This window comes from Podarcis erhardii (assembly GCF_964252035.2).
Source record: "Podarcis erhardii genome assembly, chromosome: 12".
Taxonomy (NCBI): domain Eukaryota; kingdom Metazoa; phylum Chordata; class Lepidosauria; order Squamata; family Lacertidae; genus Podarcis; species Podarcis erhardii.
Window position 1 is genome coordinate 200,542 of NC_138513.1, and position 27,568 is coordinate 228,109.

The 27,568-nt window shown below is 45.3% G+C and overlaps 2 protein-coding genes and 1 long non-coding RNA gene across 3 annotated transcripts in view; all 3 read right to left on the reverse strand.

Annotated features, from left to right (window-relative positions):
* Nucleotides 1-8,767, reverse strand: part of LOC309326109 — a 10,022-nt gene extending 1,255 nt beyond the window's left edge. The window contains exons 1-2 of the long non-coding RNA XR_014150161.1: nucleotides 8,319-8,767; nucleotides 442-733 (exon numbers count right to left, since the gene is read on the reverse strand). This is a non-coding gene — a long non-coding RNA (uncharacterized lncRNA). The remainder of the gene's footprint in view (nucleotides 1-441; nucleotides 734-8,318) is intronic.
* A 2,990-nt stretch (nucleotides 8,768-11,757) lies between these two features.
* On the reverse strand, nucleotides 11,758-13,036 carry LOC309352947 (vomeronasal type-2 receptor 26-like; the record flags this gene model as incomplete). The annotated part of the gene is made up of 3 exons (XM_081881771.1): nucleotides 11,758-12,748; nucleotides 12,788-12,907; nucleotides 13,030-13,036. The coding sequence occupies 3 exons, from the start codon at nucleotides 13,034-13,036 to the stop codon at nucleotides 12,162-12,164; spliced, it is 714 nt and encodes a 237-aa protein (XP_081737897.1). The 3' UTR covers nucleotides 11,758-12,161.
* A 236-nt stretch (nucleotides 13,037-13,272) lies between these two features.
* LOC309352948 (vomeronasal type-2 receptor 26-like) overlaps nucleotides 13,273-27,568 on the reverse strand; it is a gene marked incomplete at its 3' end in the record, with an annotated part of 45,581 nt that continues 31,285 nt past the window's right edge. Inside the window, exons 2-6 of the mRNA XM_081881772.1 lie at nucleotides 22,105-22,965; nucleotides 21,151-21,378; nucleotides 19,083-19,209; nucleotides 15,386-16,008; nucleotides 13,273-13,377 (exon numbers count right to left, since the gene is read on the reverse strand). Of these exons, the coding sequence (XP_081737898.1) occupies nucleotides 13,273-13,377; nucleotides 15,386-16,008; nucleotides 19,083-19,209; nucleotides 21,151-21,378; nucleotides 22,105-22,902 (1,881 nt within the window). The 5' untranslated portion in view covers nucleotides 22,903-22,965. The remainder of the gene's footprint in view (nucleotides 13,378-15,385; nucleotides 16,009-19,082; nucleotides 19,210-21,150; nucleotides 21,379-22,104; nucleotides 22,966-27,568) is intronic.

Sequence of the window (27,568 nt, forward strand, 5' to 3'; positions counted from 1 at the left end):
CTGGCATGACTTATTTTTGAGAAACCCATGCTTGGCCTTAGTAATCACTATTCTGCCTTGGCCAGGCCATACTTGGAATACTGTGTCCAATTCATTAGAAATGTTAATAACCCTTCCACTTTTTTTACCAGCTGCACATTGATATAGATTCTTTCCAATCTTTCATCTGAGTCATTGATTCAAAATTTCAGTTCAGTCCCAGAATATAGCTTTTAGAGGGACTCAATTTAACCTCCCTCCATTTGATGTTAAGCCATCGATGAACACTCAGTGAATACTGTTTTCTAAAGAGCTATGTATTTGCTAGATAAGCTAACACTTAGTCCACATTTAAACTGTTCATTAAAGAAAATATATCAGGGAACATTTTCAAAGCTTTGTGGGCATCTAGATTGTGTGTCACAATTGTGAAATCTCCACACACTCATGCACACAGCCTACCTGTGGAGTCTTGTAGATGTCTGAAATGATGGCCATATTGGCAGAGATTTCAGAGATGCATCCTCCAATGAGAGCTATCAGATTGTTGTGGTTGTGACACTTGAAGTTGGGGACAAAGTGACGTTCTGCAGAAAAGAGGCTGAGGCTGGCCTTATAGGTCATCCTGGCAGTGTAGTAGCTGTTGAGGATTTTGAAGCCAAGAGAGATATTTGATAAGATGTTGGGATTCTCGTTGATCTCTTTGACAGCAAATGCTAAGGCCAGAACATGCTAGTAGTTCTTTGGCACTGAACTGAAAAAGGTACAGCCTGTTTTACTGAAACAGCAGGAGCAGCAGCAGCAGCAGCAACAACAACAACAACATTATCATCATCATGAATAAAATCATGTTTGTAGATTTCATTCTTAGTTACCTGGAAGCTTCCAAATTGGAGGAGTAACTTAAAACTATGTAAGATGATAGACTGAACTACAGTAAATGTAATACACGAAAGAAACATTTTTTGGATCATTCCAGTTGCTTCATAAACTATTCCAAGCAGTTAATGGAATTACCACCTATGGCTTAAACAATGGAATTAAATGAGGGTAAGTAGAAAACTGAAGACAGAAGTGCCTGGAGTGCTTTGGTCCATGGGATCACGAAGTCGGACACAACTAAACGACTAAACAACTAAACAACAACAACAATAAGAAAACTATGGGCTGGCCCACCCATGTGGTAGGAGGAAGCAGTGACATCAGGGGCAGCTGCAGCCTCGCCCAGGCCCATTTGCCGCAGCCTCCTTTTCCTACCCCACAACCTTTACAACTGGGGGCTGGTGGCAGGAGGGGGGTGTTATGTAGTGAAGTTTCACCCTGGGCCAGCAGGGGGATACTGTATATAGTTTTCACTCAGGTCTGTAGATAGTTTTCCCTCAGGTCCGCGTCAGTTATTTTAGGCGGGAACTCTGGGCTGTTGTTGTTACAATGTTGACAGCCGGCTGCCTATAAAAGCAGGCCGGCTGAGCTGTTTGCAGTCAGTTCTATTCCAGCTTACGAAATAAAGAGCTACTTGGAGAAATCGCTGTGTCGTCTGCTATGTCAACCCACAACTTAACACTGGTGACGAGGATGGGATGGGTGGACATCAGAGCACAGCCAGATGCGGCCAGCCTCTGAACTGAGCTGAATCACAGAGCGAAATCACTGAGCGAAATCACTGGACAGAACCAATTCAGAGCTGACTGTTCTGGCTAGAGCACTGTGTTCCATCCATCGCCCTTCACGCCGGCATCGGAATCATGGCTTCACTTGTGCCTCTACCGCCGTTTGCGCCAGCCTCTGAATCATGGGATTCCTACCTCGCTCGGTTCGACTGCTACCTCCAAGCCAACGAGCTGACAGCAGTATCAAAGGATCGTAAGCGGGGCCTATTCCTCAGCCTCTGTGGGCCTGAGGTGTTTGAGACGGCCCGAGCATTGGTTGCGCCCGAAGCAGTCCAGGCAACACCATGGGACACGATCCAAGAGAAGCTCCGCAACCACTACGCACCAAAGCCGTCCAAGATTGCTGCCCGCCATGCGTTCTACCACCGGAACCAGGCAGAGGGGGAGTCAATCAACAACTACACCACCGCCCTCCAACAGGCTGCAATGCACTGTGAGTTCCGAGACTTAGACGATGCCCTGATGGATCGAATCGTCTGCGGGGTCCGGGACATCCATCTGCAACGGCGTCTCCTCGCCAAGCCAGACCTCACGCTGCAGAAAGCCATTGAGGAGGCTGTGGCCTCAGAAGCTGCTGAACGCTCCGCCCAGGAGATCCGCAAGTGCAGCAGCCCGCGTCTTGCTAGGGAGCCAGTTCCGGTGCATCATGAAGAGGCCAGCAGTGATGAGGCATCCTCCAGTGAAGGCGATGACGTGCACCAGACAAAGCGGGAGCACAGGAAGTTCCAACAGAAGTCCAAGGGCCAACCGGAATGTGCCGGCTGCGGAGGCAACCATTCCCGTGCCAAGTGTCGATTCAGAGACGCCATCTGTAGGAAGTGTTCCAGAAGGGGCCACATCGCTAAGGTCTGCCGATCGGCTCCGTCTGACACCCCCCCCTTCATCGACTCGCAAGTCCAAGCCTTCACTCCAGTCTGCCAAGGGAAGTTGTTTCGCTCTCACCAACTGCCGCTGCCCGTCTGGAACCACGATTGGCCAAACTGACTCGCCTACGCGATGCAAGCTGAACGTCACGGTGCTCATTGAAGGAGCTCCATGTGACATGGAGATCGACACCGGGTCTGCCCTGTCCATCGTGTCGTGGAGCACCATCAAAAGACTGGTACCCAGAGTGTCCAAAAGGCAACTCGACTCTCACCGCGTACACCTGAGAGACTACCAGGGAAACGACATTCCCGTGGTAGGCGTTGGCCGGTTCCGGATCGCCTTCAAGGATTTTTCGGGCCTGCTCCGGTTGGTGGTGGTCGAAGGTCAGCGGCCAAGCCTCCTAGGGCTAGACTGGTTTGATGCCCTCGGCCTGGAAGTCACCGGCATTAACTGCATCTCTAACGCAGAGTCTGAGGGTCTGGTCAAAGACTTTGCCGAGGTTTTTGACGGCACCTTGGGGCAATATACAGGTACGCCCATCTCCTTTAGCCTTGATCCACAAGTCGCCCCCATCAAGCTAAAGCCACGCCGGGTTCCTTTTGCTCTCAAGGCTAAGGTGGACGAACAACTGGACAAACTGATCGCCCAAGGAGTTTTGGAGCCAGTTGACCACGCCAAGTGGGAAACCCCCATCGTCACGCCTGTCAAGCCAGATGGGTCGGTGAGAATCTGCGCTGACTACAAGTGCACGATCAACAAGGCACTTCAGCAGCACGCTTATCCGGTTCCTGTTGTCCAACACCTGCTGCATTCCCTGGGTGAGGGTAAGGTCTTCGCTAAGCTGGACCTTGCCCAAGCCTATCAACAACTGCCAGTCGATGATGCCACTGCTGAAGCCCAGACGATCGTCACCCACCGGGGGGCATTCCGTTGCCGCCGGTTGCAGTTCGGGGTGAGTGTGGCTCCTGGCATTTTCCAAAGCCTTATGGAACGTCTCCTGCAAGGGCTTCCGGGCGTGGTACCATATTTTGATGACGTCTTGGTGTCTGCAGACTCACACCAGCAGCTGTTCGAGCGCCTCCGTGCCGTGCTGACCAGGTTCCAAGAGGCCGGGCTCAAGGTAAAGAGGGAGAAGTGCCAGATCGCCGTTCCACAGGTAGAGTTCCTGGGCTATCTTATCGATGCCTCCGGCCTTCACCCGACCACATCCAAGATCCGCGCTATCCAGCAGGCCCCCACCCCAAAGAACAAGACGGAGTTGCAGGCATTCCTGGGGCTGCTGAACTTTTATAACATGTTCCTGCCCCACAAAGCCACAGTGGCTGAGCCTCTTCACCGACTCCTTAGTACAAAGACGCCTTGGGCCTGGGGTCATCGGGAGACGGCGGCCTTCAACGCGGTTAAGGCTCTCCTTTCATCAGACAGTGTGCTGGTACAGTACAGTGAATCCAGGCCGCTGGTCCTTGCCTGCGACGCCTCACCTTTTGGCATCGGTGCTGTCCTTAGTCACCGTTTTCCAGATGGAAGAGAAGCACCACTCGCCTACTTTTCCAGGACACTATCTCTGACGGAACGGAATTACAGCCAGCTCGACAAGGAGGCATTGGCACTTGTGGCTGGAGTGAAGAGGTTCCATGAATACCTCTATGGCAGGACTTTTGACCTCATCACTGACCACAAGCCACTCCTGGGCCTCCTCGCCGGTGATCGTCCAACTCCACCGGTCCTCTCGCCACGCATGCTGCGATGGACTGTTTTCCTGGCTGCCTACCACTACCGGCTCATCCATCGCCCAGGGAAATCGATGGGCCATGCCGACGCCCTCAGCCGTTGCCCTCTTCCAGCATTTGTGGAAGACCTGGCTCCAGCTTCATCGCTCCTCCTGATTGAGGATCTTCCGGCAGCGCCTGTATCAGCTGCCACTGTGGCCTCCGCGTCTGCCCAGGATCGCACCATCAGCCGGGTGCTCAACTGGGTGTGGAGGGGGTGGCCACAAGGGCCTTTTGCATCGGAATTCCAACCTTCGCAACCAGACAACATGAACTCTCAGCTCATCGCGGCTGTCTGCTGTGGGGAGACCGCGTCGTGATTCCCCAGGGACTCCGTCAGCGCATCCTGGAGGCTCTGCACGTTGGCCACCCGGGAATTGTCAAAATGAAGGCGTTGGCTCGGTGTTACGTCTGGTGGCCTAATATGGACGATGCCATCACTGCCTGGGTGTCCGCCTGTCAAGCATGCCAAGAGTCGAGGCCTGCACCACCGGCAGCTAAGGGACACACCTGGGAGACGCCAAAGACACCCTGGTCGAGGGTGCACATTGATCTGGCTGGCCCCTTTCACGGCCGGACCTTTATGGTAGTGGTGGACGCCTATTCCAAATGGCTGGAGGTCGCCCTGATGCCCTCCACCACTACCGAAGCTGTCATCCGGGTGCTGCGAGGCCTGTTTGCAACGCATGGGTGTCCTGATGTCCTTGTCTCTGACAACGGACCACAGTTCACGTCAGGCACGTTGGAGCGGTATCTTTTGGGACTGGGCATCCGCCATGCCCTAACGGCACCCTTTCATCCATCCAGCAACGGGCAAGCGGAAAGAATGGTGCGCTCGGCAAAAGAGGCACTGGCGCGCCTGGACCGGGGAGACTGGCATGAGCGGGTCGCCGAATACTTGTTTGTGCAACACATCACCCCTCATGTGGCCACAGGGCGGAGTCCTGCTGAACTGCTTATGGGCCGCCGCCTCAGGTCACCGCTCGACCGGCTACACCCGGACTTTGCCGTGGCTGAACCCCCAGGCTGTGCCAACGCGCCACGGTCATTTGTCCCAGGAAACCAGGTCTTTGCCCGGAACTATGTGGGGGACATTCCTTGGGTGCCAGCCACAGTAGTGGGAGTCACTGGACCTCGCTCGTACCAGGTGGCACTCGAAGACGGACGCTTGTGGCGACGGCACATAGACCAGCTTAGGCGCAGGGTTGGGGACTTGGACACTACCGAGGTGCCCCCAACTGCGCTTGCGGCTCCAGAAGAGACACGTACAGATGGCGAGGCCCCACCTACACCTCCCTCGCAAACTGCCAGCGTGGAGCCGAACCGAGCCGCTTCAGAGGGTCTGCCAGACTTACCACAGACTCAGACCACTCCACTTGCGGAGGCTCCACCCACAGCAGCGGATCCAGGGGAGTTGGTTCCAACGCCACCTAGGGTCGCACCACAGCCTCAGCAAGAACTGTGTGGCCCTCCGGACTTGGCTACCAGTCCCTGGCGGTCTGGCAGAGTTCCCAAGCGCCCAACTTATTTAAAGGACTATGTTGTTGGACAGGTATCACTGTTGGTCTAAGTATGGGAAATGTAACCAATATGCTTTTGTGCCTAATTGAACCATTACGCGTAGTGCTGTATATAAGGAAACCATTACGATTGTAACTAACGCCTTGTCTCGGTGGGGAGGGGTGTTATGTAGTGAAGTTTCACCCTGGGCCAGCAGGGGGATACTGTATATAGTTTTCACTCAGGTCTGTAGATAGTTTTCACTCAGGTCCACGTCAGTTATTTTAGGCGGGAACTCTGGGTTGTTGTTGTTACAGTGTTGACAGCCGGCTGCCTATAAAAGCAGGCCGGCTGAGCTGTTTCCAGTCAGTTCTATTCCAGCTTACGAAATAAAGAGCTACTTGGAGAAATCGCTGTGTCGTCTGCTATGTCAACCCACAACTTAACAGGGGGCATTTTCTGTTTTCCTCAGTTGGCCAAACACCCTGGGTTGGCCCTGACAAAATCTGCCGGACCTTTGCAGAATGAACTCAAATGAACAGATGGAAATTCTTGTCATTTTACTCAGTACATTCTTATTTAAAACCTTTTACAGGTAAAAAGTCATTTTTAAATCTGAAATCTGAGATACCATAATACAAATATAAAGACAACTTCCATAAGTTCATGAAATTAGAGAAGATTTATGGAGCTGCAGAGGGGGTGCTCAGAAGTTCCCACAAACTTGCCTGCTTTGAAAGCCATTCTCCTGAGATGTGCCTGGTGCTCAAGGACCTATATACATTTTTAAAAGAAGAAGATCAAACTGTGATATATTTTTCTTGCAGGGGTGGGGGGAGGGTGTTGAGTGTGGACTTGATTAGTATTGGCAAATGTGTGTGCAGGATTTATCTCCCACTCATCACCATAAATTGTACCTGTGTGAGTCACAATATTCAAAGTGAATGCAGAAATCCATCACATATACAATACTTAATTTTTTAAAAAAATCCAAATATAAAATGGAATATATATTATTGCATCTGCCACAACTTTTCCTAAACTTTTGTCTGATCTCCAAAATTCTGGTAGGGAAAAAAAAGCCGAGGGTTATTCAAATCCAAATTATTCATTCTTCCTATAAATTATTCATTCTTCCTATAAAGATTGGTAGTATCCTCTATATGTGATAACTTGGAATGGAATATTGAAAAGACAATAAAACTGGAAAATTTGGAGGAGGGAGAAGGAGGACAAGGATTCCATAGAATCATAGAATCCTAGAGTTGGAAGAGACCACAAGGGCCATCGAGTCCAACCCCCTGCCAAGCAGGAAACCCCCTGCCAAGCATGGATATTAAAATCCCCTAGGACAACCAAACTAGGTGTCTCCAGGAGAACATCCGCCACGACCTGAAGCAGCTCGGGCAGGGAATCCTTGGTGCAGCGGGGAGGTCGGTACACCAAAAGGAATCCTGTACTGCCCCTATTGCCCAACTTCCAGAACATGCACTCAGAAAACTGGGTCTTCCCAATAGGACGCCTGGTGCAAACTAATGACTTCCTAAAAATCACTGCAACCCCCCTCCCTGCCCACATGACCTGGGTTGCTGTGCGTAAGAGAAACCTGGTGGACAAGCAGCAGCAAGGACAGGCCCATCTGTTTCATCCAACCAAGTCTCTGTTACACATGGCAGGTCAAATCCTCCATCCATGATCAAGTCATGGATGGCAGTGGTCTTATGAATCATTGACCTGGCATTGCACAGCAGCACCTTCAGGTCATGTGGGTATCCCTTGCTGATTCTAGTATCCATCTGGTCAGGACCAGACCTGGAGGCAGGGATAGTCCTCAGACAACGACTAAACCTGCCTCCTATGTAATGACATGGTCTGGTCTTAGCGTAACTCCTCCTCCTACCCGAGATCACTGAGATCGGTTGTCCCAGTGCATCCCCCCCTGTGGAACATGCCCCAGCCATTTTATTGGCTTGGACCCACTCCCCGGCAGCCCTGACCCCTCCCCTTAAGAACAAAATAAGACCTTAAAACAATAAAAACAAAACAAAAAAAGAAACCCCAGAAAACAAAAAACAATACAAATAAAAAACTGTAAAAATTACAAATCCATCAAAATCAAACAAATTCCCAACTAAACATCCATCCCACCCCCACCCCCACCCCTGCATATATAATAATAATAATAATAATAATAATAATAATAATGAAATAAAAAGGGAAAGGGAAATTTTAAAACATTTTAAAAAGAATTCTGCACCCCTCCAGATCCCCCTGGGCCGCAGCAGCAGTGACAGCAACCGTCCCTGTGAGGATACACAGGATCCATGGATTTTAATGGGCTTTGGTGAAGGAAAATTTGTAGTTGTTTGTCCCCACATTGTAATGGAGAAGACACTATGTGTATTATCAATCCAAAATGCTTGTTTCTTCACTCCCAAAAAGTAAATAAAGAATGGTATTTCTTAGTGATGTGTCCTTAGTAATTATGGACTGTACATCATTTAGAATGAGAGTACAAAGAATAATTACTTACACAGGTTCGTCAATCAAGTTCTGTGTCGGCTGTTTCCTCAAATCGAGTGTATTGTGCATGAAGACAACTTGAGAAACAATTTCGCCAATGACCAGGTCTCCTGGCTGGTAATATTGATGAGGGATCAGGAGGGGATCATCATAGAATCATAGAGTTGGAAGAGACCACAAGGGCCATCGAGTCCAACCCCCTGCCAAGCAGGAAACACCATCAGAGCACTCCTGACATATGGTTGTCAAGCCTCTGCTTAAGGACCTCCAAAGAAGGAGACTCCACCACACTCCTTGGCAGCAAATTCCACTGTCGAACAGCTCTTACTGTCAGGAAGTTCTTCCTAATGTTTAGGTGGAATCTTCTTTCTTGTAGTTTGGATCCATTGCTCCGTGTCCACTTCTCTGGAGCAGCAGAAAACAACCTTTCTCCCTCCTCTATGTGACATCCTTTTATATATTTGAACATGGCTATCATATCACCCCTTAACCTCCTCTTCTCCAGGCTAAACGTACCCAGCTCCCTTAGCCGTTCCTCGTAAGGCATCATTTCCAGGCCTTTGACCATTTTGGTTGCCCTCCTCTGGACACGTTCCAGTTTGTCAGTGTCCTTCTTGAACTGTGGTGCCCAGAACTGGACACAGTACTCCAGGTGAGGTCTGACCAGAGCAGAATACAGTGGCACTATTACTTCCCTTGATCTAGATGCAATACTCCTATTGATATACTGTATGCTGCAATTAATGGAATGTGTCTTGCATGCAGCATGATCTAGCAGTATGAGATGCAACATCAGCAGATGGATGGCCCTGTTGACAAAACTTTGCTTTCCCATGTTTCAAACTACAGTATTATTTCTGGCTATCAGTTTTTCTATTGCCTCTATTGATTGGAGTTACTACACTGATTTAACGGAGTTGCTAAGTGGCTCTGACCAGCCCATTTCCTTGTTCTTGATTTATCTCAAAGGGTGAAGGAGAATTTTATATATATTATTCTTAACATCTTCACACAAAGCTGTTCAGCTACAGGTATTAACTTTTCCTCTGTCTGAAAAGGGGGGGAAACACAACCTTGTGAGATCTCTAGCACCTATCCAAAAGCACATCAGGCACAAAAGGGCATGGCTGGGTCCATGTGTGTGTTAATAATCACTAGTCAGCAAGCTCTAAGTCTTCACATTAAGAATCTTTGGTGCAGAAGATTAACTGCAGAGTAGAAAGATTGAGAATGAGAGATAGTCATTCTTTAGATAAAGATTGTGGCAAAATTAACTCTATAAAGAAAAATTCACACAAAAGAATGCCTGCAGTGTATATGTCTAAATAGGATTCTCAACTTCATGAAGAGTTTATATATTTTTAATCATATGCTGATAATTCATGGCACTAACAGGCTCTAGGTGTACACTGTATAAGGGAATGAAAACCAGTAATTTTCATAATGATAGGGGTTGTAATTTTCCTAGTGTGTTTTTGACTTCTGAATTTGCCTCACAGATGAAAAAAACTGTTAAGAGTCAACACACACATGTAATTCCTACAATTCTGAGGGATAATAAAATAGCTAGAGGATATATCCCAGTAAGTCCAGGTTAGCTCTGCCAAGAAGTGAAATTATGTTCACCCACCAACCATAACAGAATTGTAAGGAGATCCCTATTCCTCTGCCAGAGCTTCAGTTCCCAGGATGGTTTAGCAATCAAACTCTCTTTATGGGTATCTCTGGGGATTGTAGGTTTCAAATAAAGGGCCAGTTAACACTAGATTCATCCTATACATTTTATAATAAGCAACTTTATCCAATGGTGCTCAAGTAGGCTCAAGCAAAGAATAACTGTTTCCAAAAAGGAAACAAAAGCAAAACCCTGTGCTGCTATTGTAATAAATTTGACTTCATTGAAACGGCAGGATAACTTCCTGGCTAGGAAAGATGGTGATGAAGATGTTGATGAAGAGAAAGGCCTCGTTGCCGAATATGAACTAAATTAAGCAGCTGAACCTGCAGTATACTTCATAATAATTTTCCCATTTAGTGACTGCACACCCAAACTTTTTTCCCACCTATTTCCTGCTTCTTGGATTTTTGTTATTATCTTCAAACAGTCTTGTTTCTCCTGAGCACTTAAATTGTTTCTGGGGTTCACATGACATGAATCCAAGCTCCATTAGTGCGTCAGTTCCCATCACCCTTGAAAGCAAAGAAAGGGCAGTATCTGGCAAGAAGGTTAAAAGAGGAATAGTATACCCTCCAAGTCTCCTGATTTTCCAGGGACAGTTCCCTAATTCCAAAAGCCATCATGGCTTCTGATTTGATCCTGGATTGTCCCTATTTCCCAAGCCAGTTCTGCCAGCACCAACTCGGAAGGAGGATGAGCCAGGGCTTGTCCTGAGTGGTGGCAACAGTGGAGGTGGCCAGGAAGCCTCCTCTTGCCTCTCCATGGCCGCTGCTGCTGGCCTCCTCCCTTGGGCAGCTCAGAGCAGCTGCTGGGGAGCAGGTGGGGAGGAGAGGCTGTCGCTGCCCAGGCCAACCCCGCAAGACGCACTGACTTTGAGGGGCAGGCGGAGGGCAGGGCTCCCCTGCGTGGGGGGAAAGAGGAAGGGGAGCAGAGGGGAGCACAAGGAGTCTTGATTTTTTTTAAATATCAAAAATGCTTTGTTCATCCGCATCTAATCCTGTCCCTTTCTAACATTTATTTTGAAGAAGAAGTGTGTATCTGAAGAAGAAGTGTGTATCTGAAGAAGTGTACATGCACACGAAAGCTCATACCTAGAACTAACTTAGTTGGTCTTTAAGGTGCTACTGGAAGGAATTTTTTTTATTTATTTTTGGGTGTGTGTTTTTCTTTTGAGGGTGCCCAAATACCTTGATTCTAAATCTCCATTTTGTCCAGGAAAGCATAGAAAGTGATAAATCTGGAGACCAGGGAAGTTGCATTCTATACCAGCTGACTTCATTTTACATTGATCAATCAAAGGGACTCTTGCTCCGTATATAAAAATTGTAAGAACTCCAGATCCTGGAAATGTCTCTCTGACCTCATGATCCACCGCCCAATTTAGCCAACCACAGCTACAACCTCAATTTGACTTATTTAGAACCCTGCACTGTGAACTGAAGCAATGGCCACTACTCAGGGCTGCCATATATCTGGGTTTTCCCAAACTCATCCGGGAATTGGGCAGCAAAATGGTATCCGGGCTGATTTCTGCTGAATTGGCAAAAATACCTAATTGACTTCAACTGGCAATTCAGAATATGTGTAGTTAATGACTTCACTGTGACCAGTGGCGTAGCGTGGGGGGTGCAGGGGGGGCCGGCCGCACCGGGCGCAACATCTGGGGTTAGGGCAAATCCACGGGTTAGGGGGCGCAAATCCACGGGTTAGGGGGCGCAAATTACTTGCCTTGCCCCGGGTGCTGACAACCCACGCTACGCCACTGACTGTGACTGTGGTTTTATTGCATGTAATTGATGTACACGAAACTGAGATTTTATGTCTTCATGTCTTAAGATTTTATAGTTTTACGGCAGGATGCATGGTTGGTTTGAGATGAGAAAGCCTGAGTAACAGGATTCGAGATGCCTTTCACTCCTAATTTATTCCCAACATGAATTGAGCTATATGAGGATGAGGAAAACCCTGAATAGAAGAAAAAGCTTTGGGTCCTATTCCAATCTCTCTGGAAACCACCAACATAGAAGTAGGAATGGGGGTATTTGTGGCACATTGACTGAGTCAAGAACCACACTGAAAGGAGTTTCCCTGAGCAAATGCACATAGCCAAATTCTCTCGAGATCTCCATCATCAGCATTTGTCTAGATGCACAATGAAGAGATGGCCATACTCTTTCATTTTGCTTTTCTTATGAGCTGCTCCCTGTCGCTCAGCTCAGGCCTCAGCAGAATGATGTAGCATTTTGGAGAAAAGATGCAACCCAGTAATCCAGCACCGGATGATAAGATGGAGAAGATCTCCACAGCCACCATGTATTTCCCTTTAGTGCTTAGGTAAGTTGGGAGAAATGATAACCAAACACTGCAAAATGCCAACATGCTGAAGGTGACGAACTTGGCTTCATTGAAACTATCTGGCAACCTCCTGGCTAGGAAAGCCACAAAGAAGCTGACAAAGGCTAGCCAGCTCATAGAGCCCAAGACACAGTAAAACATGGTAACTGAACCCTCATTACATTCCAGGATGATTTTGCCTTTCAATGAATGTGTGTCCCTATCTGGGAATGGAGGGGAAGTGCTTAACCACAGAGCACAAATTCTGGTTTGAATGGAGGTGCAGGAAAGGACAAGAGCATTGGCCGGCCCTTTCCCCACCCATCTTCTCACCCGGGATCCTGGTTCCGTTGCCATGAATGCTAGAACCACAGTGATGGTTTTGGCCAAAATGCTGGAAAGGGCCACCGAGAAAATGATGCCAAAGGCTGCTTGTCAGAGAAGGCAGACCACCTTTCCGGGCTGACCAAGGAAGAGCAAGGAGCAGAGGAAGCAGAGAAGGAGGGAGATGAGGAGGATGTAGGTGAGGCTCCGGTTGTTGGCTTTGATGATGGGAGTGTCCTTGTGCTTCACAAAAGTTCCAAGAACTAAAAGAGTGATTAAAGAGAAAGAAATGGCAAAGATAGCTAAAACGAATCCTAAAGTTTCTTTGTAAGAGAGGAAACTTGGAACCCTGGGAATGCACTGAGTTTGGCCCTTGTTTGCATACTTGTCATCAGGACAATTGGCACAAACATCCACATCTGAAAAAGAGAAAAAACAATTTTAATACTTCAGGATATTGACAAACATCCATCAAATGGAATCTGTTGTAGCAGCTAATGAAAGAGCGTCTTAAAAAAATACTCTTTAAAAAATTCTTGATGTTTTTAACTTGAGCTGGTGGACTGGACTGACTGATTGATTCTCTGTACACCAGGAAATTCCTGATTACCGGTAAATGAAATAATGCCTAATGTTCATCAATCATTATCTGTGTAGGCTGTTCTGTGAAAGAGAGGTTACTGTAGAGGAAAAAGACCTGAGAAACAATTCCCCCAATGACCAGGTCGCCCGGCTGGTAAAAATTATGAGGAATAGGAAGAGGATCATCAAAGATGCTGCAGTTAATAGAATGTGTCTTGCACACAGTATGACAAAGCAGTAACAGCAGAAACACCATAACCAACACAATCCTGTGGAAAAAACTTTGCCTCCCAACATAGACTGCCATGTTTTGCCTCGACCTTCTTATCTGTTTTTCTTCGAACTCCATTGAATGATAGCAAATGGTGGTGCTACACTGATTTGCACCAGAGCTTGGCATTTGAGGGACTGCATGAACTATAGCCTGGTCTTTGTATTTAGTAATGGCTCTGTGATCATCAGTGTTCCTGAAGAGGGTGTTCTATTTCTCCCTTCACTCCCCCTCCCCCCCCAAACCTGCTGAGTGCCAGGTATGTAAAAAATGATGAAGAACAGTGTATACTTTGGGGGTTAAAATCACGGCAGAATCATCTGGTGGGAAGCAGACCCTAACCTGCACAGGGAAAATGATGATGCAGGTGAATGACAGAGCCCTACCTGTGTCCAGATCCACTGGTCAACAACACGAAGGTTTTATATCTTTCTTTCTTGTTCAGATGGAAACCAGTAATTTTGACAATGAGAGGTGTGATGATAATTTCCCCTGAGTGTTGATGTTCCTTGAAATTGCATCATGAGAGATTGAAGTAGTAGGGGGTTTTTCTATCTGAACTCTACAACTATTTTTTTCTTGAAATGCAGTGAAATGCAGTTGGTTGCACTTAGCTAGGAAGGCTGCTTTGTCCCTGACTAGAGATAAATTATCACACGTGGCTCACACACACTTGGCATACACCAACATCATCATCATCTTTACCCAGCCTTCTCCATAAAGTTCCCAGGTGAGTTGTACACACACACTGTCAAAAATCTGGGCTTAAAGCAATGGGCACCCAAGTGGTGGCTGCAGACACCCAGGGTGTCATCAGTGCCTCCCATGGAGCCCATAAGGGATATTGTTTTTCCAGTTCTGATGGTTTATGACATTTGTTTGCAAAATGCACAAGAATATATAAACTAGCCATTTTGGCATGGATAGGTGTTATTATAATTTCCCTTGTGTGCTGATGTCATTTGAAGTTGCATAATGAATGGCTAGAGTTTTTCTTTTCTTTTCCTTTTTGAACCCTACAACAATTTTCTTCTTTGAGATATATTTAGTCAGTGGCACTTGATGAGGAAGTTGAAGGCCACTTTTGTCCTAGAGAGAGGTTGCAGTTACTACTAAATTTGTTGCCTGCATCACACTCTAAATTCCAGAGGTGCCAACTTGAATAAAATATGGGGGGGGCAGGTAAGCCCCACCCACATAACTGATCACAAGATGTGGTGCACTAACACCATTTGAATGGCAATGCCCATTGCCCTGAGGGAGCCTGGACCCCTCAAATATTTTTTGATCAATCTATGTTTTTGGCAGTTATGTATAGTTTCTGGCCCTGATTTATAAATCTGGATCAGACTCTATAGGGTCCAAACTGACCCAAACCTGATTTGCCCTGCCCTGCATCCACATCCAGATCATGATCATGGTCCAGAAAATAGAGTTCTCTAGTCTGGAGCTGGTCAAGAATAAGAAACCAACACAGAGGAAACTGATGAGACACAAATTTATTCAAAGATCAAGATCAGAGGTCAGAGCGAATGATATCCCAGGACTCCTCAAGCTCTAAGATATGGACACACACACAAACACACACACACAGAGAGACAGACACACACTATTTTCTTCCCCTTATTAGGCTTTCCTTGTTGTTCAGGTCAGACCTCAGCACAATGATGTAGCATTTAGGGAAAAAGATGCAACCCAGTAGCCCAGCACTGGAGGACAAGATGGAGAAGACCTCCACGGCTACCATGTATTTCCCTTTGGTGCTCAGGTAGGTTGGAACAAAGGTCAGCCAAACACTGCAGAAAACCAACATGCTAAACGTGATAAATTTGGCCTCATTAAAACTGTCAGGTAACTTTCTAGCCAGGAAAGCCACAAGGAGACTCACAACGGCCAGAAAACCCATATAACCCAAAGCACAATAAAACATGGCAGCTGAACCCTCATTGCATTCCAGGATGATCTCACTCTTCAATGACTGCATGTCTGTATCTGGGAATGGAGGGGAAGCACTTAGCCAAAGGGTGCAAATGCCAGCTTGAAGGAAAGAGCAGGAAAAGACCACACAATTGGCCAGACCCTTCCCCACCCATCTCCTCATTCTGGAGCCTGGCTTGGTTGCCATGAATGCTAGAACCACGGTGATGGTTTTGGCCAGAATACTGGAAAGGGCCACCGAGAAGACGATGCTGAAAGTCATTTGTCGGAAGAGGCAGGTCCCTTTTCCAGGCTGACCAATGAAGAGCAAGGAGCAGAGGAAGCAGAGAAGGAGGGAGAGGAGGAGGAGGTAGGTGAGGCTGCGGTTGTTGGCTTTGACGATGGGAGTGTCCTTGTGCTTCACAAAAGTCGCCAGCACGAAGGTGGTGATCAGGGAGAAAGCCAGAGCAGAGACAGCTAAGCTGAGCCCTAACTTTTCTTGGTAGGAGAGGTAGCTCAGCCCCCTCGGAATACACCCTGTTTGGTCCTGGTTTGGGTAGTTTTCTTCTGCACACTTGACACAGGCATCCATATCTGGAGGGTGGAGGAACAATTAAAAATGTAAAGATGATGACCTATATACATCTCCTGAAAGAATCAGTTACAGCAGGCAGTGAAATTCCTCTCCTTCATCTCCTTTCCCCCTTTCCTTTCCTTTCGGTTTCCTTTGCTCTGGGCTGTTGTTGGGGGATTGTGAACACATGGGGGGCAGATGGATGGTGGGAGGATCCTGAGTGAGAGGCAGGGAAGGGAAAACCTCCCAGGATGAGGGACTGGGAAAACAAAAGCTCCCAGGTGAGAGCTAGAAGGGCCCCCACTTCCTGAGTGAGACCAGAGTCAAGAGCAGCTTTGGAGGGAGGACTCGGCATTCTATCTCTAGCTCTCTGTTTTTATGTAGAGCGGCTTCTTTTGTATTATTGTATTGTGAAAAAGCTTTGATAAAATCTTATTTTAAAAAGAAATGAAAGTGCTTTTTGTGTCCATGCAGTTGCATGTCACGGCCCCAAGCCCTCCCCCATTTCTTGTATAATAAAACACACGGACACCAATATTTTGGGTTGATGGGATAATTAAGGCCACAACTTTATTGGTTACAGATGTGAGCAGTATTGGTAGGCATTGGAACTGAACTGACTATATCTGACTCCTGCCCGCCATGCAGGAAGTCTTGTAAGGGTCAACCACCAGTAGGGGGAGCCCTGTTGCTGCACATCACCTACGACCTCCCCCAGGGTTCCCGTTGGGATCGAGGCAAGGCCCTAGCATCTACCTGGGCTTCGGATAAGATCCACAATAAGTCATTGTGTTGGTAACTTTTATCTTTTTGTGTTGTAATTCATGTTTGTCATTTTTTGTTTATTATTTTTTGCTTGTTTTCTTTTTTATGTGTGTCCTGTAGTTGGTTTTTGTCTTTTTTATGCTTGTTTTTTTTCTTTTCTTTTCTATGTATGGTGTATTATGTATTATGTAAAAACTTAATAAACAGATTTAAAAAAAAAAAAAAAAAGATCCACACCCCCGGATCCCTTTAACAGAATACCCTTAAATGGGAGGGGCAGGTTTTACCAATGCCTAACTGCCAAACCTGACAAAGTTGTGACAATTGCTACGAGGCAGGCAAAAACCACATGGCAGGTGCCAATTCGCCAAGTGGAAAAATTCCTGCCTGACTCCCTCAACAGGCGACCAACCGTGGTCCATAGCAGGGCCAAATGGCGAATGCATGAAAATAGGGCGGGAGAGCAGGAGATCCGACGAAGGAGGGGGTAAGGAGAGGGAGTCCCCCGGCTGCATGGCGGTTCAAATAGGGTAAGTCATGCTCCCCGGTCGACTGGAGTGGTCGGCTGGGGTGTATGACGCAGCCTGGACTCCCAGTGATGCGGGCGGCTTAGCCATGCCCTCCGCTGTTCACGGGGAGTACACAAGGCCTGCCTCTGGGAAGAGGAGCAGCCTTCTTTGACCAACTGAACCACATAGGACACTCATGATTTCAGTGAGAAAGTTTGGATGACGCTGAACTGGTCTACTAGATTGTTTTTCCATGAGATCGTAAATTCTGGTCTCATTGAAAACCATGAATACACTAGGCTGTTGTCCTATTCCAATACTTCTTCTTCTTCTTCTTTATTATTATTATTATTATTATTATTATTATTATTATTTTGTGGCTGTTCCTGTTGCTGGAAGTTTCCATAAATTAAACTGTATTCCAAAGGGGAAAGAAAAGTTTGGTGAAATTTCTGTAGGTGTTGTGCAGAGCTTTTGTTGTACTTATTTATTTTTCTGGTTGCTGGGGTTTTTAGATGTACTTTCCTTTATTCTACAACCCTTCCCACACACCCATGCTTCCTGAATACCCATTATACCCTCAGCTGAGCTTTATTTGAGATACCCTATCATTCACCTGACAGCTGTTCATTTTGACTCAAATATTTTTACTTCCAAAGAAACCAGAGCTGAAATACATTTCTTAAGGTAAAAGGAAGAACTTGTTTTAGCATACAGCCTATTAACATTTTCAACATTTTCAAGCACTTAGTATTCAAACTTCAATTAAAGCCAGGAGAAGCTGTTGTGACAAAACAAGGAATTGAGAGCAACCAGGGAAACTGAAGGAAATGGTAGAAATATTTAATGGGCTTCAAAGAAGACCTACACACCCCAGACCCATGGCCATGGAAGGTGGAAATAGCATCATAAACTCTCTTCCAGGATTGTCCTATGATTTATTGGGGTAAACAATAATTGCCAAGTATAATTTGTTAAATGTGTTCTTTGCATTTCTGGTACATTTTATTCCTAAGGCATGGACCACATGACAGCCCCATGTCCATTTTCTTGAATTTCATTAGAGAAAGAAGACAGGACAAATTGTGCAATAAAGATAGATGGAGTTGCAATTAATGTGAAAATCTACAGATGAATTAAAGTTATTCCCATTGTTCTCATTGGGAACCAAGCACAACCAGCTTAGTCTGGATGCAACCCACCCATCTAGATCTAGAAATACCAAGAGCAGGAATAGGCTCCTCTAGCCACACAAATCTGTTTGTGCCTTGAGGACTCCAGGGCTCCTTCGCTTTGGGAGTCTGTTGGCCTTTTGGAAAAGCTCAGTCATTTGACAAATGACATTGCTGATGTGTGTGCTTCTAAAGATACCATTGTTTTATTTTTTAAAAGTAATATATATATATGTAGTGTTACATTTTATTCTGCATATTTTATTTCCCTCATTTGATCCTCAAGACCCATTTAAGGTGTTTAGACTGAGAGACAGTAACTGACATAAGGTCACAGTGCTCTCGTTTTGAAACTATGGGAGAAAATAATGTTACTTGTTTGATGCTCTTTAAAATATGTATTGCAAAATATATTTAAAGGAATACACTATTTTCAAAGGAGGAAATAGCAAACAAGTCATATTAAATACACATCATTATTTCTCTGTACATATTGCCTCCTACCCAGTACTTTTTTTTCAGGGGGCACTGAAGGGTACCCAGTGTCGGCACCTCTTTCGGCTATTGTTAAAAAGTGTGGCACATATTGCAACAACTTCATGTTTAGTACCGTCACCTATTTTTCTAGGAAAAAAGCACTGCTCCTACCCTTCTGGTTAGAGATGGTCCCTTCTGGACACGGAACACAATCATAGCAGCAGAACCTCTCTCCCTCCTTCTTTTTCCTGCTGTAGCCAGGATAGCAGTTGTCATTGCACACGGAAACTGGCAGCATCTGCACCAAAACAAGAAAGGAAGATTAGCAAGAACCTATTATCTGTCATTTGACTGTTGTATGATTAGGATTATGTGCTGAGGAAAGTGAGCATGCAGCAGTCAGCTGTTCCAGCTTTCCTCCACATGTTGAGGGCTGGATATCTGTAGCAGAGAGTGTCCTCTACAATAATCCATTTTCAGAACAGTTTTAGGACCCTGCATTCAGAGCTCAACTCCCGGAGGGAGACAGGGATGGTCCTGATGGAGAGGTGACCGTCAACCGCTCCCCCTGTCAGATCACCACACTTGTGTGAGGAGCGAACGCCTGAAGAGGGCTGGCATGCTGAGTCCCAAGGATGTGGAATCCTAGCTGGCTTCAGAAGGAAGCCTGGGCTGATCTGAATAAAGCATTGCAGAAAAGTTTATGGAGGCTAATCATATTCTCTGCCTCTTTCCAATGTCGTAGTTCAGCTGCTACCTGTGCACTGAACAAATGCTACCTGAAAGGAAGGTGCCATCTCATCTTCTCCCCAGAGTGAGATGTGAAGGACTGCCATCCTCTCTCCATCACATTATTCTCCAGTATTCCTGCCTTTGTCTTCATAGCAGGTCAATGAGTCAATGGCCTATAGATAGCAGATGCTCATGGAGCCTGGCAGCTGTGAGCCCAGAACCATGAGAGACAACCAGGAAGTCATGGGCCCTCACATCATCAGATGCTTTGGCACCCAGAGGCCCCTTGATCTGATGGAGATGGTGCAGAGGAGCAATTCTACCTGCCAAAGCAGTCAGTCCACGTTTTGCATCTATACTAGGGGAAACTGAGGAAAGGGGTAGGTTTTTGGGTTTTGTACAATAATAAAAATATTTTTGGTAATAGGGAAATATTCCTCAATTGAACCATGTTGCTTCTGTCCAGAGAGGGTTTAAACAGAACAAATTCAACTGAATTGATAAGGCTCAAAGCTTAGAAAAGTCATTTTATTGACACCTAATGAGAATTAAAGATGGGCGGATTAAGGTGGTGCTTCCGCTGTATCTTACTGTATCTTTGGGTTGGGTTGGGCCAGGGGGGTATTGTTTTTGCTTGTTACTTTGGTATTTCGAAGGAAGGGCAGTATAGAAATGTAACCAATAATAATAATCATTCCTGGGGAGAAAATGCCAGGATGGGGGGGGGGGCATGTGGCCGTGTAGGTGCTTCTCTTCATGCCTCAGGTTTCATCCCAAGTCATGCTTTCCATGTTCCCCCCACCAGCCCTGCTCTGTGCCTCCTCAAGCTCTTCTGCTTGGCTAGAATGTGGCCCTGAACAGCGATCATCCATCTTGCTTGCCTCTGTGGAGAATAGAGAGAAATACTGGGATGTATCCAGAAGCCTCTGTGTTTGGAATCGCTGGAATGTAGCCTATTCAACACAGGCCAGAGTCATGCCTGCTGCTTCACCCTCTTTGGGCGCAGTCATTTCCCTCTTTCCCACCCACCACTGGCATATGATCCCTGGATGGTTTCCCCTAAGAGAATGTGGGCAAAGGACTGAAAAAGATTCTGAGCTCCTGGTTTAATTGGCTTTATTAATAAGGAGATAGACTTCAGCATGGCCCTGAGTGAATATGGAAAATGGATTACTAGCATCATGCCCTGAATATGGAAATATCCAGCAAATGGACATTCTCTCTGGATACCCCACACCAGAAATCAAGCAATTTTAAAAAAAAAAGATTATGTGGGATTTTACCAAAATTAAATCTGGAACACAATAAGGAATTTTCAAAATTTTTGAAGCTGATCTCAAAACTTGTCCTTCAGTTCCCAGAAACTGGTGCATTTTATTACACCTCCCATCCTCCTTGATTATTGGCTAACCTGCCTGGTGATGATGGGAGTTGTAGTCCAACAACCTTTGGGACCCAAGGCTGATTTTCATGGCAATATCTGGTCTCACACACAGCTATGTCTCACCTGATTAAAGCTTTTATGCCACTCAATCTGATCATCATGAATGGTTAACTCTTTGCCGAAAGGAGCCCGAGGCTTCAGTTTTCCAACTTTGGCTCTTATCACTGAACCATTAGGGTAAATCCTCCAGTTTGTAACATCGAAACCTACAACTAATTCTGCATTTTCATTGAAGTGCACACGATCTCCAGCAGTGTTGTTGAAAACGATGCTCCGTAGAAAACGATGGACCTGGATTGAAGGATAACAAGAAAAAAGGACAACCATTTCACAAAGGCACATATCAGGAGTTTTTTAAACAGCAGGTGTCAGAGGTGCAGAAACCTCTGGGCCCTCAGATGTTGCTGAACTACAACTTCTATAAGCCACAATTGATTGTGTTGCAATTCAGCAACACATGGAGAGCTGGGCGTTCCCCACAGCTGGCATAGGTGGGGGCTTCATCCATCGGACTCTACTCTTGAATTGTACATGATGTGGGATCATTTGATTGTTCTTTTCCTTTCACTGCCTCCACATGGGTGGCAGATTGTGACTTACAAACAACTCACTAGACTGCCATTGCTTATCCAAGTGGATTTGCTAAAAGAAACCAAAAGAAAACTGCTCCCACATGCCTCATCGATAGCACCCCCAGGGTCCTGCTCCCAGGTCAACGTACAACTCATTTTGCTAACAACTTTGTGTTCAACGAGCCTTCTATAGATTGGTGAGAACATCCCTCTAGCGCACTCTGCACCTAAGATTATAAATGGTTCCCACAATGATCACACTGGCCTTTATAACTTGGTTTCCAATTCAGGTATCATCCCATCTTTTACAGCAAGAACAGGCTGCATGGGATCATGAAGGGAACTGGAGGGGTGATGGCTCTGGGCCTAACAGTACCGCTCTGGGTATCCACACCTTAAACACCTTAAACATAGTTATAGTAAATCTCAACTTTAATTTTATTACCTGCCATGGTTCCACATTCTGAAATGCCATTTTTCGTCCTTCTTCCAATCTTCTATGCATGGATTTGAACTGGAATATAGCATTCAGAGCATGTGCCACAGCATAGATAGCATTGTAGACATTGTAGCTGTGGCCAGTCATTTTCATTTCAAACAAACCTCCAGGAAGACTCTCCAGATTCTCTTCCCCAGTGCAGGTTTTATTCTCCTCTCCTTCCCACTCCTTGGACACTGTTAGCAAACAGTCAAAAGCCTGTTCCCAGAAGTCTTGAATAAAGCCATCTCTTTTGTACCACGAAGGTCTTACCATCTGAAGAAACTTTTGGAAACCCTCAGGCTGATTTGAGTGAACTGTGAAAGATATGGACCCATGGAAGGTTTGTAAATCCCAATTCTTTTGAATAGAGAATGATGCAAAATCCCAGTGAGATGTAACAATCCAGACTTTTCCAAGAGGTGGCAATTCCATGAATGGTGCTACAAAGAACAACACTCTCAAAGCCTGAAAGGATGGCGGTTCTCCATATACAAAAAACACATTGGCTGTCTCCTTGAAGACAGTTACATAGTGTTCTATACGTTGTGAAACGTATTCTATAATCTCATCCACATAATTCCATTTTGGTATTCTCATGATGAAGGCACAACAGATACCATTTTCATCAAGCACTGGGGCCATTGTCTGTAAAAACCGGTCCCCTTTGTCATCATCCACAGCACCAAGCCCAATCCATGTCCACCCAAAATGCTGAAGTAATGTCACAACTCCTGTGTTTTGGTGGGCTTCCTTTGGGACCATCTGGTACAAAAAGGGGAATAAAGTGTTGGCATGTTGTAGTGGCAAAAATGATCCATAAGTGAGCTGAAATAAAATGCATAAATATTATTCAAAAGTGATGTTACATGAATCTAATGGCTTGTATGCCATTTTATCTGTGGAATATCAGAATAACACCATCTGCAAGTAATTGCATTGCTCGGTTTGAGTATTCTTTCTCCCGTGCTAGTCCTTACTTTGGGACTGTAGAAAAGGGGTCTCTGCTATGTGGCAGTCATGAAAATATCTGAAGTATTTAAAGACTCCTGGGGTTTTGCTTCAGGCGTCATATGCTGCCATCATCTGTAACAGAAGATCTACAGAAATCCATAATCATGTCAAAGGGGTGGATCCAGGCAACAAATTAAGAAAAGGGGGCTTTTGTGCGCATTCTGTAAACCCGTTGCTTAATGCCAATGGAGGACACAGGGTATTAACAAATCATCACCTAAATATGCCAGCCAAACCACAGAGAGCTGGTAGACATTTAGGTTCACGCAAGTAAGGTGTCAGATGGCTTTGTGTGCAAACATGCAAGCTTGATCCCAGCTCCCTCTTCTGCTCACTTTTAACACATTTTGTCACCATCCCGGTCTGCCACCCTCAGTCTTCATGGGGAATCAGGGATGAAAGCAGGACTTTCAGGTTCTGAGAAAGACTATGAGGGAGATCGGGTAAGTTCCATCTGTCAAGAGGCACTTCAGGTGGCCTTGGGACAGGACTGGTTCCTCCAGATCCTCAGGTCTTCTGAGCTCCTCTGCAGGCCCCACATCTTTTCTTCTGAGGACGTCGCTCCATTGTCTATGTCAGACAATGTTCACAGATACAGCTCCCAACTAGTGACCAAAGTCATGGATGAAAAGGTTGAACAAGATCAGGGAAAGGACAAAGCCCTGCTTAAAACTTGTTGATCAGCATAGTTTGCCAATGAACTGTCAATAAACTTAATAGCAGTATCATTAAACCTGCATTTATCCAAAGGATAACAGGCAATTTTTCCGAAATCATGATGATCCAATAATAATAATAATAATAATAATAATAATAATAATAATAATAATAAATTATTTGTACCAGCCACTCTGGGCAGCTTCCACAGAAACCAAAAATACAGTAAAATCACAGATTAAAAACTTCCCTGAACGGAACCATGATGTGTTCTCTGTATTCTCTCAGAAACAGGCTTACCTGTGGAGCCTTGTACATTGCTGAAATGATGGCCACATTTGCAGAGATTTCGGAGATGCATCCTCCGATCAGAGCTATCACTTTGTTCTGGTTGTGACCCTGGAAGTTGGGGACAAACCTCCGTTGTGCAGAAAATAGGCTGAGGCTGGCCTTATAGGTCATCCTGGCAGTGTAGTAGCTGTTGAGGATGTGAAATCCCAGAGAGACGTTGGATAAAATGTCGGGGTTTTCATTGATCTCTTGAACGGCAAATGCCAAGGCCAGGATGTGCTGGTAGTTCTTTGGCACCGAACTGTCGTGGAAATTACAGTTGTTAAAGCTGTTAATAAACAACAGTAACAGAAGCAACCAAAGCACATTCATATTCTTCTTCTCTCATCTGCTTGTTTCCAAGACTGACTTGCAGTTTGAACCTCAGTTGAGTCATTCCCTTTGCCAATCAACTGAGTGTAAAGTTAAGATTTTCTTTACATATTTTCACAATGTACATAAAATATTTTGTATAGTTTTAATCTTATTTCGACTGGATCAGTATGTTTATTCATTAGTTATTAAATGTATAACCTGCCTTTTTTCCTTGAGTTTTATATACCTAACCTTTCTCCCATTTTCTTTCTTTATTCATCTAGCTAATCAGCCACATGATTACAATTTTCATTCTTTTATTGGCATTTGCCAAAATCACTTTAATTCCTATTTATTATTGTTATAATCCATTGCACCATTAGCTTAGCACAAGTTTCCCTTAAATTCATACCTAGAGAGAACCTATGTGATTCCTCCATCCTAACTTTTCTCATGTCAACATGGGCACACACTTTCCCAGGTTTCCCCCCCCCCCCCCCATTTGATCATTGTTTCCTTCCTGGCTTCCAGTTTAGTACTGTGTTTCAGGGATGACCTGTTTCCTAGTATTTTTAAAAGGAAACTCAAAGAAGAGAAGTGATATAGAATGAGACCGTTTCAACCAACTCTCCGCTGACAATCTTGTTATTTCATTCTATGCAGTTGTTACTGAAAATCTCTATATCAATAGACACAATTGAACGATAACTAAGATAAAATTGCATCACGTAACTAATAATGGATTATTTAATATCTGGATATATTAATGCAGCTGAAGAGCATTTTCTACTTGGTGATAAAATGAGAGAAGAAAGCAAGAAGAAAATCAAACTGCAAGCCTTGTAATAATAGCTAGTGTATTATGTTTTAGGATCAGCTTTTAAAATCGCACACACGCCCGTGCATGAACACACATCCCTATAGTATTTTGCCTGTGCCTATTTATATATGTTTAAATGAACAAGACGAGGGGTCCAGACTATACTTCTAAAGGCATCTAGCCAACACATACTCTCGTCATATTTGATTGCTGGTTCATCTCCAGTGTACTTAAAGCAATAAAATGTTTGACAGCGGGAGGGAATAACTAGCTTTAATATGACCCAGATTTAGTTATTCTTCCTCACTCCTGTCTTCACTGAAGGAACAAAACCCTCCACGTACATATTCTGGGCAAGGCTGGTGGAAGTGCTCTTGTGGGACTCGGCCACGTTGAGGTTTGTTGTGTGGCAGAGACTATCACCAGGCAATGGGCAGCAAAGCAAAAAGGCTTTATTCTTATGCAAGAATGGTGGCTCATTCATCTCATGGCACAGACAAGAGACTACGGGGGCTGCAGCTACACATATGGTTTTATACTGTCACATATGCAGCTTGATGACCTGTTTGCTCCCAGCTTGACTCACCTTTATGTAGTAGCTAACCATAACCTTTGATAAACCACCTTCATTATGCATTTTGGGGGGGATTTCCACTGCCCCTTTGTTCCCACTGTTATTTCTGGTTTTGCTCCTTTCTCTTGAGCAGAGTGCCTCAAGTTCCCAGCACAATCACCAACCTAATTCCAATACAGTGCACAACTTCCATACATTTCAAGAACACTTTTGAGAGAAAACTATGAATGCTTTCTGCCACCAATATGCTGTAGGTGCCACTTTTCTCACTCCAGAAATGAACAAACACAATTGTTCCTTAAATATAAGTTCTCAGCAACTATACTTGGAACTTATTAAATAAGCGGCATGAGGGAGAGGGAGAGATGGTGCCTTACATTGGCTCATTAATCACAATCTGTGTCGGCTGCTTCAGGAAAGAGAGGAGATTATGGAGGAAGAAGACCTGAGAAACAATCTCTCCAATGACCAGGTCTCCAGGATGGTAAAATTCATGAGGGATCGGGAGGGGATCATCTTGTATGCTACAGTTAATGGAATGTTTCTGGCCCACAACATGACACAGCAGGACAAGCAGAAGCATTGCCACCAGCATGATTCTGCTGGAAGAACAGAGCCAGGAAACACAGCCTCCCATCTTTGCCTCTGCAGCATCACACACCACTTTCATCAGGATTGACCTCAACAACATCTAAAATAATTCTTTTTGTTTTAAAAATCCTCATACAGAGCAACAGTTATCACAGCACTGGTGTATAAAGGGGAAAAAATGGTGCAACCTTGCAAATCCGTTTGTCCAAAAGAAAGTGAGGTCAGTTATGATGAAGCAGTTTGCTTGGATATGTGTGTTAATTAAGAGCCATAGAATGAGGTCCGATTTTCCAGTGGCCAAAGACGAATGCCCTAACAAACAGAGGGGAAACGATCATAACAGGAATGATAGAGTCCTGCCTAGACCCAAATCTAGTTCTAAATAATGTGAGATCTTTATAACTTCAGATGTTGATTGTTGATGTAGCTGAAGAGCTCTGGAAGCACTTTGTGTTTCTCAGGATGGAAACCAGCAATTCTGCTAATGATGGGGAGGATTATCTGTTCCCCGGAGTGTTCCTTGCTTTGGAAGTTGCATCATGCATGGTGAATATGTGAGGAGTCACCCTCCCGGCTTGGAATCCTACAAATCTTATTATTTCTTTTGAAGAGTAATTAGCAGGAGGTGGCACTTAGCTCAGCAGGTCCAAGCTGCACCTGCCCGGAACTGGAGGAAATTCATCTACACATCCCTCATACTGGGCATAACCCAGCAAGCCTTCATTTTCCCCCAAAATGTGAAGGCCTAGAGTTAAAGGTACAATCACAGCCTAGGGAAATTCCAGGTTCAGATGCATCGTGATTATGGGCTCATCTCTCTAAATGATTTGCCCCATTAAATTTTATTTGTGTATTGTGTTGTTATCAAAAGTATTTGCTTATGCAGTATTATCAACATGAATGTCATCAAATAACATCTACACATCATTTTCATATAGTTTCTCCTCAAACCATAGCTTCCTGTACACTTCAGATCTATATTCCACAACCGCTCCCATGTCGACATGAGAGAAGCGGAGAAAGGACTGTTTCGCTGTAGCTGCAGCAGCATCTTTTTACTGCCCTCTCTCCAATGTGAAGGAGAAGCAAAATTACCTCCCTGCAAGCAGGAAACTGGGGCAACAGCTTGG